This window comes from Pygocentrus nattereri, chromosome 15 (assembly GCF_015220715.1).
Source record: "Pygocentrus nattereri isolate fPygNat1 chromosome 15, fPygNat1.pri, whole genome shotgun sequence".
NCBI classification, from domain to species: Eukaryota; Metazoa; Chordata; class Actinopteri; order Characiformes; family Serrasalmidae; genus Pygocentrus; species Pygocentrus nattereri.
The window spans coordinates 22,700,568-22,716,824 of NC_051225.1; the positions used below are offsets into that span (position 1 = coordinate 22,700,568).

The 16,257-nt window shown below is 37.4% G+C and overlaps 1 protein-coding gene across 1 annotated transcript in view; it reads left to right on the forward strand.

The window, feature by feature from the left end:
• Positions 1-16,257, forward strand: part of cntnap5l (contactin associated protein family member 5 like) — a 212,117-nt gene that overhangs the window by 133,463 nt on the left and 62,397 nt on the right. Inside the window, exons 8-12 of the mRNA XM_017718593.2 lie at positions 2,661-2,931; positions 6,570-6,719; positions 7,940-8,123; positions 9,789-9,895; positions 12,655-12,774. Coding sequence (XP_017574082.1) covers positions 2,661-2,931; positions 6,570-6,719; positions 7,940-8,123; positions 9,789-9,895; positions 12,655-12,774 — 832 coding nt within the window. The remainder of the gene's footprint in view (positions 1-2,660; positions 2,932-6,569; positions 6,720-7,939; positions 8,124-9,788; positions 9,896-12,654; positions 12,775-16,257) is intronic.

Here is a 16,257-nt window from a genome sequence, read left to right on the forward strand (position 1 = left end):
ACCTACAAATGGCTGAACAAGTTTACAGTGAATAGCCTGTACTTACTGAATTATAAGCTTTAGTATGTAAAAAGCCTGATTTTTAAAGGGTATTCATTGTTTCCAACCTCAGTTTTGGGAACTTGAATTTTTTATTCATTTTCATTTGACCTTCCTCTGTAGATGATTGTCTTATCCATTTGTCCTTTATCCATTTTAGATTTCATATTGGAAAGAGATTTGTTAAAGTGGAATTAGAGAGTATAACATTAAAAAGTGGACAAATAAAATATATACAATTTTGAAATTATATTTAGTTGTTGTGCTTTCTGTGTAATTTCCAGTCAAATATATTATTACCTTTTTTTTGGAGACTTAAAAATGAGTAACTTCCATTTAATAACAGTCTGACCAGAAATTCAATAAATGAAATGGTGATCTCCACTTTTTGCACCTATGTGTTTATGTAAATATATCTGTGGTAATATTAATTATATGCATAGTAAAATGATCAAATAATTAAGGTGCCAGATGTTTTTGTAGAGGCGTCTTGTAGAGAGTGTCTACATGCGAACAGTCCCAAATGCTGTCTGTCTAGCACTGTTTAATAAATTGCAGGCAGGTGTATCTGCTCACTTAGCAGCCTTGAGAATAGTTTGGCTGCTAGCTGATAAAAAAACAAAATCACTTCTTAGCTGAGTCTTGAATTGCATGAGGAATTAATGCTGTGACACTGTGTACCTATCCCTGCTTTCCCCCACCTTTCTCCTCCACACCCACTCTGCCATCCCCATCCTCTACATGCATCTCTTATTTTTATCCTCCTATTGCTGTCCTCCCTCTGCTATTCATCCTACTCTTTAATTGGATGCCTCTCTTCTCTACTCCTCCTCTCGTGGATCCCCACGTCCATGCATCTGTCTTTTCTCTTCTACTGCTCCTCTGCCTCATTTTTTATCACCCTACTGTTTTATTCTTTGCCTTCTGTCTTTTCTTTCATCTCTTGCTCCTTCTCTCCTCACTGAGATATACTGTTCATGCCATAATATACTGTATATACTGTACAGTGTTTCCTTGCAGAGATGTGCATATTCTTATTTACTTTTTTATGTCGTCAATTATAACTATATTTTATATTTATATCTTTGGAACAGAAGTGATTTTATAATACTAATACTACTACTACTACTATTATTACTAATACTACTACTACTACTAATAATAATAATAATAATACAGTACAGTTTATCAATTTATAAGTACAATTGATTCATTTTTCAATGCTAAAATACAGGAACTATATATTTAGCAGAATTTTTTTACAGAAGCCTCAGTACCACTTTAAAATAAAATTACCCTTATGAATGGATTATAAATGGTTTAAAAATGGTATAGTTAATGCTGGATAGTTACACTTCATTAATCATTGATAAGCAGTTATAACAATAAAAAGGGCAAAAGTGAGCTCATGAATAGTAGTATAGTATTCTATATAGTATAAGAGTATAAATGAATGTGGGTTCACTATAAGGCAAGCAGATCATTGTTGCCCTTTTCATTTGTGTGTGGTAAATGCTACTTAAGACCTAATTAATAATCATTAATAAACATTTTAAACAATTAATGGGCCCTTTAGAAAGGCAGTGTTATTTTAAAGTGGTATCTAAACCTTACCAACTAAATATTAAATCTTTTTTTTTTCAGGATTTAGTGTCCACTTAGTCCATTTAGTATGGAACTTTTTTCCACACCTTCAAAGTTCAGTCTTAGAAGTTGGTTGCATTTTCTGCTTTTCACGATCGAAATAATCTCACTAATCTCACTTTCAGTGATGTTGAGGGTTGGACTCTGGGGTGGTCAGTCCATTGTTCTGAGAACACCAGGAGCTCCTTTGTTTGAAGTGCAAATGGTTTTCTTTTTTGGCTATTTCCTTTTCTCAGTACAGGCTTGTTGACAGCTACACATCCTTTTAGAGTGATAGCGTTAAGTTGTCTTCTCACAGTAGAAAGATGTTTATCTGATGGGCGCAGTTTAAGTGGCCTATCACGTCTAGTACGGTTGTCAGGGGTCCCATTTTTTCTGTATTTTTAATTATTTTTTTTCTTATTTTTACTTTTGAACACCACTGTAGGTAATTAGATACATAATGAATTAGAATGAATAAGATAGATTTCTAATTCATATTCTTTTTTGACAGGTTTTGATTTTTGGTTTTTCTCTTTATTTTGATATCAAAAAGTGACAAAATGTCATGTGCATTTTTACTTTCTGGAAAACTAGACTGTAGGCACAGCAATAACTTTCCATAAAACTCAAATGATAATAAAATATCTCCTCTTCTATTTACAAACACATCATAATAGTTTAGAATCTGCAGTTTTCACATTTTTTCACAATTTCTCCACTTCATCAAACAAGTTATGATTGAGAAACCATTAGTATGAAATTCCAACTTGCTTTGGTTTACACAGAAAAAACTATGACTTCTAGTTGTTCATTATACCCTTTTAAAATCATATTTAATATTTCCTTTGCACAATTTTAATAATGTTTTATTCTTTTTAATAATATTTTTTTATTTAACTTAATCTGTGAATAGTGTTGTATATTAATAATACTGTGCCCTCATCAAGACAGATTCCTTACCAAAATAGAACTGACTCTGATTCTTGTTTTCTCAGGGTAACGTGACATTCTCATGCTCTGAGTCGCAGCCAGTTTCTGTAACATTTTTGAGCTCCACTGCCAGTTATCTGGCTGTGCTCGCTGACCCTGGAATGGAGGGACTGTCCTTGCGACTGCAGTTTCGCACATGGAACCGTGACAGTCGGCTTTTCTATGTCCCGCTGACACATGGCCCGGAGCCTGCTTCCCTTGTCCTGCAGATCAGCGAGGGGTCAATCCAACTGTCTCTCCGGGGACCCCCACAGGACACCACTCAAGTCTTCACTGGTGAGAGAATCAGTCATTCACCTGGACAATCAATCTGTGAGAATCAATCTCACTGGACACGTAGCTGTAATTTATCTCTGCTAACTGCCTCTTAGTTCTGGTGGGTTTGGACAATATTTTTGTGAATTCTCAAGGATTAGCAAGTTTACCAAGTAATTACATTTGTAATCAGACTGGAACAAGAGTACACTGTAACCAGTTTCAGCTTTAAACCATTCTGTAATGTGCCTGAACAGCACACGTCCCCTTAACATGGAACTGGTATGACATTGAATGTGTTGCATTAAACCCAAAGCAGTGTCTCTATTACCACGCCATTGTTACACAGTACCTATATAGTAACTACACAGGAACTGTCCACTTATTTTAAAGTGTAACTTTAACACTACACTACAGGAAAGTTTGTGTGTAGTTGTTATATACATACAGTGTAGTTATAGAATGGTATTAATCAATGTGATGTGATTAGGTAGCCTTGTTACAACACAGTTATTCCACAATAAGTTTGTAAAAACAAATATAATACTATGTAAAACTTACTTTTAACTGCTGAAAAAGACATCTGATCTTTAGTGTACCAAAAAGGTATAGTTGGGTAATTAAATGAGGCAAAACTGAAGTTGATACACATGTATAATTACATAGGCTGTGCTTCTGTAATCCATCTGTAACACTGACTAAATCATTAGTAGTGTTGTTGCATATGTAATTCATGTTTCACTACACAGTTATTAGAGGCACTTTATATAAAGTGGAACCGAATTAAGTAGTAGCTAGTGCTAATGCTAATTAGTCAGACTGTAGGTCACCTAGCTACGATACTTTATTTGCACTCATGAGCACTGCAGTTGTTTTCCTAGAAGATTAAAACTGCAATGTGAGTCTGTCAAACACTAAAAAGTTGTGAAGATGAAGTCGCTTCTCTTTCAAATTTTCCAATTCCACCTTAAATGGTGCCGCATTTTCATTTGGCGCCTCAGTCAGAATTTATGGTGGAACAGGAAAATTCGAACAAGAAGCTGGAGCGACTTCAAGAAGCAACTTCAGCCTCATAAAACAGTCGAATGTTGAGGGACATTTTACAAGAAACTGAAAAGTTTTCTGGCAGAGAGAAGAGGAAAGCAGCTATAGCTAAAGCTTAAAACAGAGCAATGTAGCTTCCACGTTCCACGTCCACGTTTTCGTTTATATTTTTAATGTAACTTAATGTAACGTATTGTTGTTGTAACTTAACTTTAATGTAAATACCAGGACATCAGCACAAACTGAGACATACTGGATATAAATGTTGTGGCTGCCATGGTGGTTTGATTTTTGTTGAAAGGACACAATGGCTCTTCTTAACATTTGGGTTGGGACTGCTGACCTAACCTGGCTTTTAAAGCAGAGGGAGCTGGTCGGATGTCTCACTCATACAGTAGTGTTTTTGTTATGTGCACCTCACAGACTGTCCGGGCGCTGCACTTCCACATTTCCAGGTGCTGCCTTTTGCATTCCCTCAACATTACGTTATAAATGAAATATTTAGAACATTGATTTTTGACATTTGTGAATTAATTCAGAATTGTTCACATCCTCATCATGGATCCTCATCCTCCTGGTTGGTGATTGGTATGGTGTAGTGGGTAACAGCATTGCCTTTTACATTGTAGACTGAGGTTCAGTCCCCTGCCTGGGCAAGCGACCTACAATATAACAATAACCAATAAGAGTCCCTGGGCAAGACTCCTAACACTGTCTTTATGTAAATGTGATCAAATTGTAAGTCTCTCTGGGTAAGAGTATCTACCCAATGCTGTAACTATAGCAGATCTCTGTGGCAGCAGTCTCTATCACAGATAAATCTTTTTCGTTTTACTTTAATCTTTTTTTTATCATCTTGCAAATCCCACTCAGACTCTAGTGGAAAAGTTTGGAATGCAGGGAGTTGGTAAAGAATAAAATACTTATATTCTCTCAAAGGACCAACATGCACTAGATCAAAGTGTGAAAGTCGTTCAAGGACAGCTGAAAGTAAAACTGCAGAGACACAAGCCTGAAATGGATGGGAAAAACAATATACAAAATTAAAGGAGACATCTTTCTCTGCCACACCAGACCTTTCTTTTGCCCTCTACTTGAGGCTCAGTTATTTAATTCAGACTGAAAAGCCCCCAAATCAGGTTGACATCAAACAGAAAAACACAAAAGATAGCAATAAAATATGCCTGTAAAAATAAACATATTCTAACGAGAATAATAATCTTGCATCCAAATGAAATTGAGCAATTCAAAATTAACAGAGCAAGATATTTCAGTGTAAATTCTAGCATCTTAAAAACAGCACAGACAGACCAATAGATCACCACCAAGTATTACAATAAAGTTGTTTGATAGTTATTTTATAAGAATTCATGTATTATTCTGTGTTTTAAGGTTGTTCTAAAGAGGTGACACAATAATGCCGGTTTCAGAAAAGTGATTATTAAATGTTAAACCAGGTCTTAAGACATCACACAGTTCTCTGTGAATCCCTACATATGCATACATCCCTGTATATACATATAAAGTTGTATGCAAATATGTGCAAAAGTAAGAATGAGTCAAGACGTCCTCTACAGAAAACATACTTTTTACACACTGTGCACACTTCTGCACAGTTTTTTATTGAATTTAACATATTGGGAAAAGGAATTATATGTAAAGGATGGACATCGACACTCAGCATGTATATGTAAACAAAATACTTTGCAATCTGAAGTCACAGTACAAATAGATAAATCAGATTTTTTTTGTCAGCTAGGTGACAGATGTGGAATGAGGAGGTGGGTTAACATTGGAGTAGGTGGTCAGTATACCGGTGAAGCTGAGCACTGAAGCACTTGTGATGATGTTGGTTTTTGAAAAATCCCTTTCTTAAAAGGCCCCAAAACATGGGAGGATGCTTTTAACATCCACAACCATAGTTAGTTTGGAGTAGATTTTTAGGGGCCATATAGAAAGTGCTGTGGGGCTCTGTGAGCATGCACACCTTCACTGTGCAGAAGAAAGCAAGCTAGCTGATGACACTGCTAGGAAACAAAAAAAAAAAGACATTTCAAACAGCCCACCTACAAAAAAATACCCCCAAAGCAGTTGCAGTTTTTCAAAACTTTCTCCAACCTTTTGATACATCATCAGACATTTCCATATTTCTGATGGTGGGCACCAGCTTCATAGTGAAGCCCACCATCAGACATTCATCTTCAAACATGCGCATACATACTTACACACTTCTGAAAGCAAACTACACACTTGGATATTCATAGAAGTTTGCTTGACAGTAATGGGGGTTGCTTCTGCTTGTAGACACGTTCAGTAAGCAAACTATTTCTGCACTCAGTGTGCACTTCAACTAATCAAAATCTGGAGTTACATTTAATCCCTTTCTCGTTCCCCCTCCAGCTACACATGCTGTAAGCCACTGCAGCGCTCTAGACTGCAGGATTACAACTCTTTGACTTAATCCTATGAGGATCTGAACCGCCGCTGTCTGCTCTCAACTTGGTTGAGCCGTCTGAGTCAAGAAGAGCTAAACGAACCAGTCTAAGCTAATCTAAACCATGATCATCCATTTCTGATTTTCTGCCCAGTGTTTGTGTTTTTTTTCTCTTCACTAGGTCAGAGTTTATGTGATGGACAGTGGCACTCGGTAACAGTGGAGGTCAAAGCTCAACAGGTCTACCTGTCTGTGGACAATCAGAAGCCAGTGGTCATGGAGATCATTCGTTTGACAGAGAGCCTGCAGAGGACAACTGTGTTCTTGGGAGGTACATTTTCAAGAAAACATGAAAGCGCTGGAAGAATCAGTTATTTATATTCTCTGTGGTTCAAATCAAGTGGACAAGCATGGTTAAATAAATGCAAAGGTGAGGGAGGTGTGTCTTCTTCAGTGTTTGGGGGGATAAATTGTTTTCTTTAACACTCCTATCACTAATCCATACTGAGCTTTCTTATCCTGGATGAATCAGTTATTAACATTACAGAGGTCCTGTGGTAACATCATATATTGTATTACCCCACCTGCAAAAATAATCTCATAAAAATCAAAACGAATTTTCCAATTTTCTGTTTATTTTTTTACATCTTTGATGTCAGTTGCTCTTTAAAATACATGACAATTTCATGACAAATGGCCCAATAAAAATGTCCTTACATTACTTGGATTAAAATCAACAATATTCATTGATACTTTCATTACTCGTTGTTAATTGTAAAGAAATGTTCATGTAAAGATCATGTTGTGTAATAAAGTATCAAATTAAGTCACAGGGATCAGTCTGTTTTCTTTCTGTTTTCAAAGTCCTTTTGTTCTTGTTCCTTTTGTTTTTGTTTTTTTTAAACGGGCCAATTATCTTGTTATATTGTGTAGAAATTTCATTACTTTATTGCTTTAAAGAGTTTTCATGCACAAAAATACAAAAATAGGGACCAATTTTAATATTTTGTTTTTGACTGCCAGTTCCTGGTTTGACAAATTGCCCTGACCTACTGGCTGCTGGCAACAAAAGGGAGTAACTACTCACCTCAGAACTGCACCTTAGATGCCCCCTTAAGTCTTAAATTTGTACTCTCTAGTTGTGAAAGTTAGATTACAAAGGTCACAAAGGCCAAAAAGCCCATTTTTACTCAATGTTCTCATGTTATTTATCAGCCGTTAATGTTTCCTACTTACCTCTTAGCTTTCTGGCTTCCAGGAAGTTCTGGTTCTGGTTCATTTTGTCTATACCAGTCTTCATTAAGGAGCACGGTAATTACTATTGTAAATAACTTAAAGCTATTTGCTGTAATCTTTCTCCAACCTTCAGTGTCTCAACTAAGAGCTCTAAATCCCTCAGTGCACTATCTGACTTAAGGACAATGTAATTCTGCTAATAATCAAATAAGCTGCTTTGTGTGTGAAAGTTATTTTCTCAGGACTGGATTTATTCATCAACTGTGCCTTTTTTCCTCATTTAAGGGCTTAAATGTTGGCATTGTCTTGTTTTAGGCTGCCCTGCATCACAGAATGGCCTTGGCTTTGAGGGATCTTGTGAGAAACCGCACGCAGGTTATCAGGGATGCCTACGTCTGATCTTCATCAACAACCAGCCTGTGAACCTCGGCAGGATTCAGCAGGACAGACCAGCAAACTTCAGCCAGCTCAGCTTTGACATCTGCAGCATTCGAGACAGGTCAGGATTAGAGCCCCATTATAACAATGTTGATAATCAGCAGTGTTAAAGGTATTGTTGTTGTTTTTTTTTTTAGTTTTGGCATTCCTGACATCAGGCTAAAACTTTACATACTTTTAACTATTTATTATAATAGCATAATAATTAGCATAGTAATTTTTTTTTTTTAAATCAGTGCCGCTCAGCCTTTTAGTGCCAAAGCAAGGAGCATCAGTAGCTTACTTTTAATGTGGACTTGTCAAGCCTGTTCCTCTCTGAATATGAAAACTGCTCCAACAAACACACAATGTCTCTCTTGGAAAAATTCCACAGGTGTGAAAAGTGTTCATACATGCTGAAGCGGTTTTATATTATATTATTTAATACTGTGAGATTTATGTGTATGTTTGTGTGTTTTCCTCCAGATTAAAATGCCGTAGCATGTTTTTAATGTTAGCTTGCTAGCTAGTTTAGTAGGTCTAGCACAGAGGTCGCCAAGCCAGATGTTAAGAAGAGCTATTTCGTCCCTTCAACAAAACTCAAACCACCTTGGGAACCGCAACACTTAATATCCACTTTACCATTTTGGGAGTAAATATGAGTCAGTATGTGCTGATGTGTTAGTAAAGGCTAAAAATATAATATAAACAAAAACTCACACTAACTTTGCTCTACTTTAAGCTGTAGCTGTAGCTGCTTTTATCACAACTCCGGTGGGAAACTTTTCCACAAAAGTAGAACAGTTTGTTGTGAAACGTCTCTCAACGTCCCACTTTTTATGAGGCTGAAGTCGCTTCTCATTCGTCAGCTTCTTCTTTGAACTTTCTCATTCCATTTAAATTGTGCCAGAATGTAACTGCAGCACCATTTAATGTGGAACAAATTCAAACAGGAAGCTGGCAAATGAGAAGCTGACTTCAGCTTTGTGACTTTTTAGTGTTTGACAGTTTCTTACTGTACATTAAACATGTAAAGAAACCAGCTGAAGAGCCTGTAAACACAAATAAGTCCATTTGTCTCCAAATTTTTGATGTTCATCTTAAATCTTTCTCTTTGCCATTTTGGTAGCTACTAGCTAGGTGAGATTGTTGTCTGTATTGCTATGGTGACCAGCAGTCTGCATGCCAATATTCAGGGTTAAAGGTTGGTGAAATAGCAGTTATAGTCTACAATCACTCATTATAGTCTACAATAACAGTGGTTAAGACCATTTAGTGTTAAAACTGTGTTGAACGATCAGCAGAGCTTTATTTTACTGTACAAGAGGATTATTTTATTTTTACTTGCAAATCTAATTCTGCTGTGGTGCTGCAACAGGGCAGTAAAAGAGCCACATGCACACCTGATTAAACCTAAAAAACATCTCTCCATCTAAAGATGTTCTGTGTCTGAGTGACACTCATGTATGTTTTACCAGCATTGCTGTTTTTGATTCACAGTAAACGTAGTTCACAGGACACCTCAGTTCATACTCTTTTTTGGGTTAAACAGGCCAAACACCCAATGACCACTCAGTGTTAACATGTTATTTATCATGAATTAATGTTGAGACATCACTGACATTCCTGCCTTATTTGGCCTACAGGAAGTTCTCGTTCTAATGCATTGAAGTAGCACTTCAGCATTCACTCTTAGATCATGTCAGTACATGAACGTCTTAAATACAGTATTTTTCTTGGTTATCAGGTGTGTTCCCAATTTCTGTGAACATGGTGGAGTGTGCTACCAGTCGTGGGACAATTTCCTTTGTAACTGCTCAGGAACAGGCTACACAGGAGCTACCTGTCATAACCGTGAGTTCTCCATGAGTCTCAAACTTTTCAAGTGCTGAATGATTTGCAGTTAAACGAACATTACATACATTAAATGCATTAATACATGTTACATTTAAAATAAACTGGAATAATCTTGCCAGTAAATGTTGCTGCACAATTTTTAGTCACCCTGTTTCCATTTAAAGGGTCCACCACAGGACCACCACTGGCTAGATATTTTTTGTGTGGTTGATTATTCTCAGTACAACAGTCACACTGGCATGTTAAACAGCAATGTTTGTGGTGCTGGTATGAGTACAGGTATTGAGTACAGGAGCGTTTCTGAGTTTTAAATGGTGTGGACACATACTGACCACCCACCTTGTAGACCCAACATGTAGATTTTTTTTTATGCACAGTTGGAGTAAGTCATTCTCTAGCCTCCTTCTTCAGACCACCCTTTGTCATTCTACTGGGAAGATGGAAATCACTTTGGATATTTTAATGAATATTTTAAAATTAAATATTTTCCCTCTGTTATCAATATCAACTGTTATCAGATTTACTAAGATGCTGTTGGCTTTTTGTGTGTGAAATGTTGTGACTCACCGATGAGCTGCTAGCGAGCAATGATGAGCAGGATGAGAACCCCCTGCTGTGAAAACAGTTCACTCCTCCTCACAAAGCCATGCCAGGATAACATGGACAGCTCACCTGCAGCTTTCATTAAGTGACCAATCTGAGCTGTAGTTTTTTGACATGATATGAGGCACTTTATGAATTTGTGTTATTTAAATAGTCACCTGACTTTTTTACATAAAAGGTCCATGTTGATGAAATTTCCCTTGCTTTTATTTTTATTTTTTAGAAAGGAATTGTAATATTATGTAATTGGTATTATGTAAGGACTGAAAACCAAGTTTCAATTTTAAATTCAGTGTTTCTGTGATGTCACAAAAACTAACTTTTTTACATATACAGTACACATATTCAGCCTACAACAGTTTAGCCCCACTCATTCATATTAAAGTTCTAAGGATTGTTTCAGCTCTGTTTGTTTTTTTAAAGAGGGAGAGTTCAGGACAGCCTGTCAAGACAGCTCACTTAGCTTATGGTCTTATAGGCACAGTCACAAAAACAGCCTTTTTAATTCTAATTAATAAAGAGAGGCTCTAAAATGATCTTGCATACATGAATTATGGTCAGATTTGGTACATAAAACCAGATGAGTATTAAAATAAATGAAAGACTGTTGGATGGGCTTTTTAAGAACTGCAAGTGCCAGTTTTGCCCATAAGGGAGCAAATAATTGTTTATATTGTAAGTTTGGCCGATAGAAAGTACAGAAAATGTGCTAATCTTTGTCATGTGTTTATTTAGCCCAAAGAGTGCAAGCTTCAGGTGGGAAAAGGGCTAATAAGGTCTCAAATCATCATCCTTAAAGAAATCAGGATTGCCTAAATTGCAATATCAGTTTACTTGAATACAGTCTTTTCTTACTTATTTTTGACAATTATTGTCTTGACATATTTTATTCATATATATATGATGTACACATTTACAAATCAGCGCATTACTTCAGTGAGCCCTGCACACCTCTTCTCCACCTTGGCATTAAAAGAATATCCACAGACTTTTGTGCTGTCAAGCTCAACAAACAGTGCACAGTTTCAGCCGCTGGAAAGCTTGCACGGCAACTTAATCATCTGACCCTGACCCTGTCACACTGCACAACCGACGGAGCAAAAGAATCTCGTTTACTGGCCCAAGATTCATCCATGGGTGTGAAATTTTGTTTGCTGCAGCAAGATTGTAGCCACCTACTGAAATGTTATGTGACCATTTTTGAGCCAAGGAGTTGGCAGATCTACCAGTGAGTAGAATTTGTCATTAATAGGCAATATTGTACTGAAATTTGCCAGTTTAGCTCAGTGTACAGGTTAGACCAGTTATTTATCGCACATACATACTATAATCTGCAAAATATCCAGAACAGTTTGTGCTCTTTTTTTCAACGCTACATGCTCGTTCTCATCATACGTCTCTGACCACACGGCCCCCTGAGGAAAGAGGCGCGACGCAGTCCATCTGTTACACTTGTTACATTGAGTGACAGAAAGAGAGAGAGAGATAGAGAGAGGAAAAACGAGAAATCACAGCTTACAGAACCTGCCATGCAATATCGACTCAGGCAGCCAATGTGTGCAGTCAATTAGCCATCTCACTACACAGAGGGCTGTTCTCTCATGACAAACAGATCCATACAAATAGTAATTACCACTGTTCACTAAATAGATTGTTTAACAAACATCGATTTGTTACTCATCCATATAAGGATATGTATAAGTATGGCCATATTTAAGTCAAACTTAATTATTATTATTATTGTTGTTGTTGTTGTTGTTGTTAATATTTTATATAGAGAATTTTTCATGCTGGTGGCAGCTCAAAGTGCTTTACAGACAGCTGATAAAACATAGTTATAGAAGAGATTATTAGTATTTAATGATTCCTATTTATTTATATGATTTGTAAACTTGAAGCTATTTGTCAGAATTATGTAATAGGACAAGAAATATATTCAGAGTCTTGTTCTGTTTCATTACATGGTCAATTGTAATGGAAACAATGCTGTTGTGGAAACCTTACTGTTGCAGTCATCACCTATAGGGCAAGCCTTCAGTAAGCCAGGCAATAGCATGGGTCAGAATGATCCCATTTTCCAACCCTTCATAATGCTTCCACTGAATTTATGTTATTTACCTCTCTTATTGTCTTCCATTTTTGGCCTTTTGCAGCAATATATGAGCGATCATGTGAAGCCTACAGGAAAACAGGAAGCCCTGCAGGAATCTTCACGGTTGACCCAGATGGTAGTGGTCCACTGGAGCACACACATGTGAACTGTACCCTGGCAGGTAAGCTATACAATGAGCAAGATTAAAATGATGTGATTTCACATGTTCTACACCTTCTGTGATGGAGTCTGCATTAAGGGTGGATGAGATGGCAAATATATAAAATTGTGATACTTGAAAGATTTTTTTTACAGTACACGAAGTGTAGTACTGAATTTAGTAGGGGTGATCAGTTCTGCAGTATCAGTATCAAGGCCGATTTTGATGGATGGGGTATCTGCTATATTAGGTCAAACATTGACAATGTTGTTTTACTCCATGGCTCTCTATATACGCCTAGGCCAAAAATGAACATTTTCCGCAAATGGTGGAAGTGAGTAAGCCTAGACGAGCAACCTGACAGAGATGCATAAAAGGTCATAATTGCTGTGTTGGGAAACAAACTGAATGAAGAGAAACTAGTGATGACTAATTTATCACTATGAAGCTTGATAAGTATGCTGGGAAATTGGGGTTCATTGGGAAAATTAGGGTGCATGTGCCAGAATAGTGAGTTCCTTTCTGTTTATCAGAGATAGAGAGAGCACAAAAGAGTGAGAGATAGGTTTGTTATGATCTCATTTTAATTGACATTAACTGTGACTTAAATGCATTGAACCGAAAATAAATGCCAACTCACTTTGGAACTCTACTGTGACTCACTGCAGCAAAACAACTGAGCTAAAGAGAGAGAGAGAGAAAGTAATATCTAGTGTCCTAGTGGTTGGCAGAATTATGAAAACTGCCACTTTTACAAATACGCTATATATAAATATTCACTCACCCGTCTAAATAATTGAATTCATGACAGCACAGGGTCAGCGGATGCTGAGGCAACTTCCTGCAGAGTCAATCACCGCCACTGGACTCATGTTTCACGTTTCAAAATCACGTTTCTCCTTCTGGCAATCTGATGGACGCGTCTGGGTTTGGCGGTCACCAGGAGAACGGTACTTGTCTGACTGCATTGAGCCAAGAGTCGGACGGCCCCTTCCTGTTCCAACATGTACATGAACCAGTGCACAAAGCAAGGTCCATAAAGACATGAGTGAGTGAGTTTGGTGTGGATGAACTTGACCAGCCTGCACAGAGTCCTGACCTCAACCTGATAGAACACTTTTTGGATGAATTAGAGCAGAGGCTGTGAGCCAGGCCTTCTTGTCCAACATCAGTGTTTGACCTCACAAATGTGTTTCTGGAAGAACGGTCAAAAATTCCCATAAACACACTCCTAACCCTTGTGGAAACCCTTCACAGAAGAGTTGAAGCTGTTATAACTGCATAGGGTGATCCGACATCATATTAAACCCTATGGATTAAGAATGGGATGTCACTTGATCGAATACTTTTGGCAATATAGTGTATGTAAAGCATGTGTACATAGCTTTGGAAATCTCTTGCAGTCTGGAGTCTCTCCTTCAGGGAGCACTATTAGCATGCAAGTCAGCATGAATCTATACCAGAAGAAGCTCATGAATGCCTGTAGTGCATGAAGTAGTTTTCAAAAAATGTTTGGTAACTATTTCATTTGTGGTTTTTCTTGAAGACTTTCTTTAAAACAGTTAATGCTAAAAAAAACCTAGGCCTGGCAGGGAGGCATATATTCAAATGTTAACATGCTGTAAATTGTCTGAAATATGGAGCTATTTCAAAGTGGACAAAAAACAGCACAACAGCCACATGCACAATATGCAAAGCCAGCATTTCACAACAGAGCTGTTTTCAACACAACCAAAATGATAAAGCATCTGAAAAGAAAACAAGTGAAAGAATACACAGGTCACTCAGCTGCACTGAAGCAACAAAAACAAAATGAAGAATATTTTCAAATAGCAAGAGATGCTGGTTGCCGTCGTTGCTTTTGCTGACAAGCCATCAGGTTTTCACTGTCTTCTTGAGTTTGTGAAGCCATGGCATGTTCTTTGCTCTCAACACTACATTTTTTTTCGACCCTGGCAAGCCAGAGGTTTTCAATAAAGTTTGTGACCACCTGTGAGACTGCATTGTAGACCTGACTGCATCCCTTTTATTGATATTTTGAGTTTGGATGTTTGCCCATTGTCATTACTTAGCCTTACCACACATTGAATTGATTCCAGTTTTTACTTAAAATGTGTAGTATTGCATGCTAATCAGTTTCATGGACCTCATATAGCCAAGCAGTTGAGAGGATGTTGAACACTTAGGAAACAGACAAGCAGTGGGTTTGTGAATTCTTTGGGACAAGCAAGTATTAGTAAAAGCAATGGATGACATTTTAGTTCAGCTGTTAGAGTACATAGAACTGTACCAGAAATTACATTTTGGAGTGTTCTATTATTTTTGTTAATGTAAGGCCTATTTAGATTAAAAAATAAATACATTTCAACATTTAAAGGACTATTTCCATGAATTGAATTAGTTTTACTAAATTAGATGTACTTAAAGTAGGCAGTGAGCAGCTGTATTATCTACAAACACAGAAGTATTGGATCAGGAATCAAGAATTTAGGTCAAGTCCAACAAACTGGATCAAGACATCCATAATATAAAGGTTTTGCAACTTGGAATAGAAAAAATGCACCAGCACATTAGTAGTGCATGGGTCTTTCTACCATTGCGGTGGCAAATGTGGTATGGATTATTAAGTATAATTTAAGCATAAAATACTGTCTTTCATTTTGAACAATGCTAGTAAAGTTACACCACTGACCATCCAACCTCTGACAAAACTGTTCACATCTGAGTTATTCTAAACTTCTAAAATATAGTTGTGTCGCCATTAGGGCGATATGTATAGAGACAATACAGTGAAAAGACTGAGAAGTTAGCATTGAACATCGAGTCAAAATGGAAACTAGATCTAATAAATCAGGAGAAAGTAGAAGCAGCTTTCATTCATCTGCCTCATCAACCAATGCTTTACTTCACGCACGAGCAAAAGCAGCAGCTGCTAAAGTGCGTGCCGAATATGCTGAGCAAGAAGCCAAAGCTGGGACTGAAAAAGTTAAAAAAGAGACTAAGATTGAAACACTAGCTATCTGCCATGAAGCAGCAGAAGCTGAAGCCGTAGCAGCTGTCTAGGAGTCAGGAGTTACAGGGAGCAACAATTATATTGTGCTAGATGAAACAAATTCAACAGAACAAAGCAAACTTGAATGAACAAGCGAATATATCCAAACTCACTTCCATTCCACTAACTCTGTCCAAAGAACAGCCATGAAGGCTAGTCCGCCACCAACTCAACCAACTACCTATGCCACTCTCAGTTATAGCCCGAATAACCCCTTTGTTTCACATCATCAGCCGCTGGGTTTTTCATACGACAGCACAAACAATGTGGATTTTACAGACTATGACTTAGACTATGCACCACCAGCAGCCAAATAGTCAGTCAGCCAGAATCCATTTACCAGAGAAGGGCCCGTGTTATTCCCAAGACTCTCACTTCGCAAATCAGTGACTTGAATATTGGGGCTCCATCCTTCAACCCCCAGCCGACAAACGCTCAAAGTATGCCTGTAA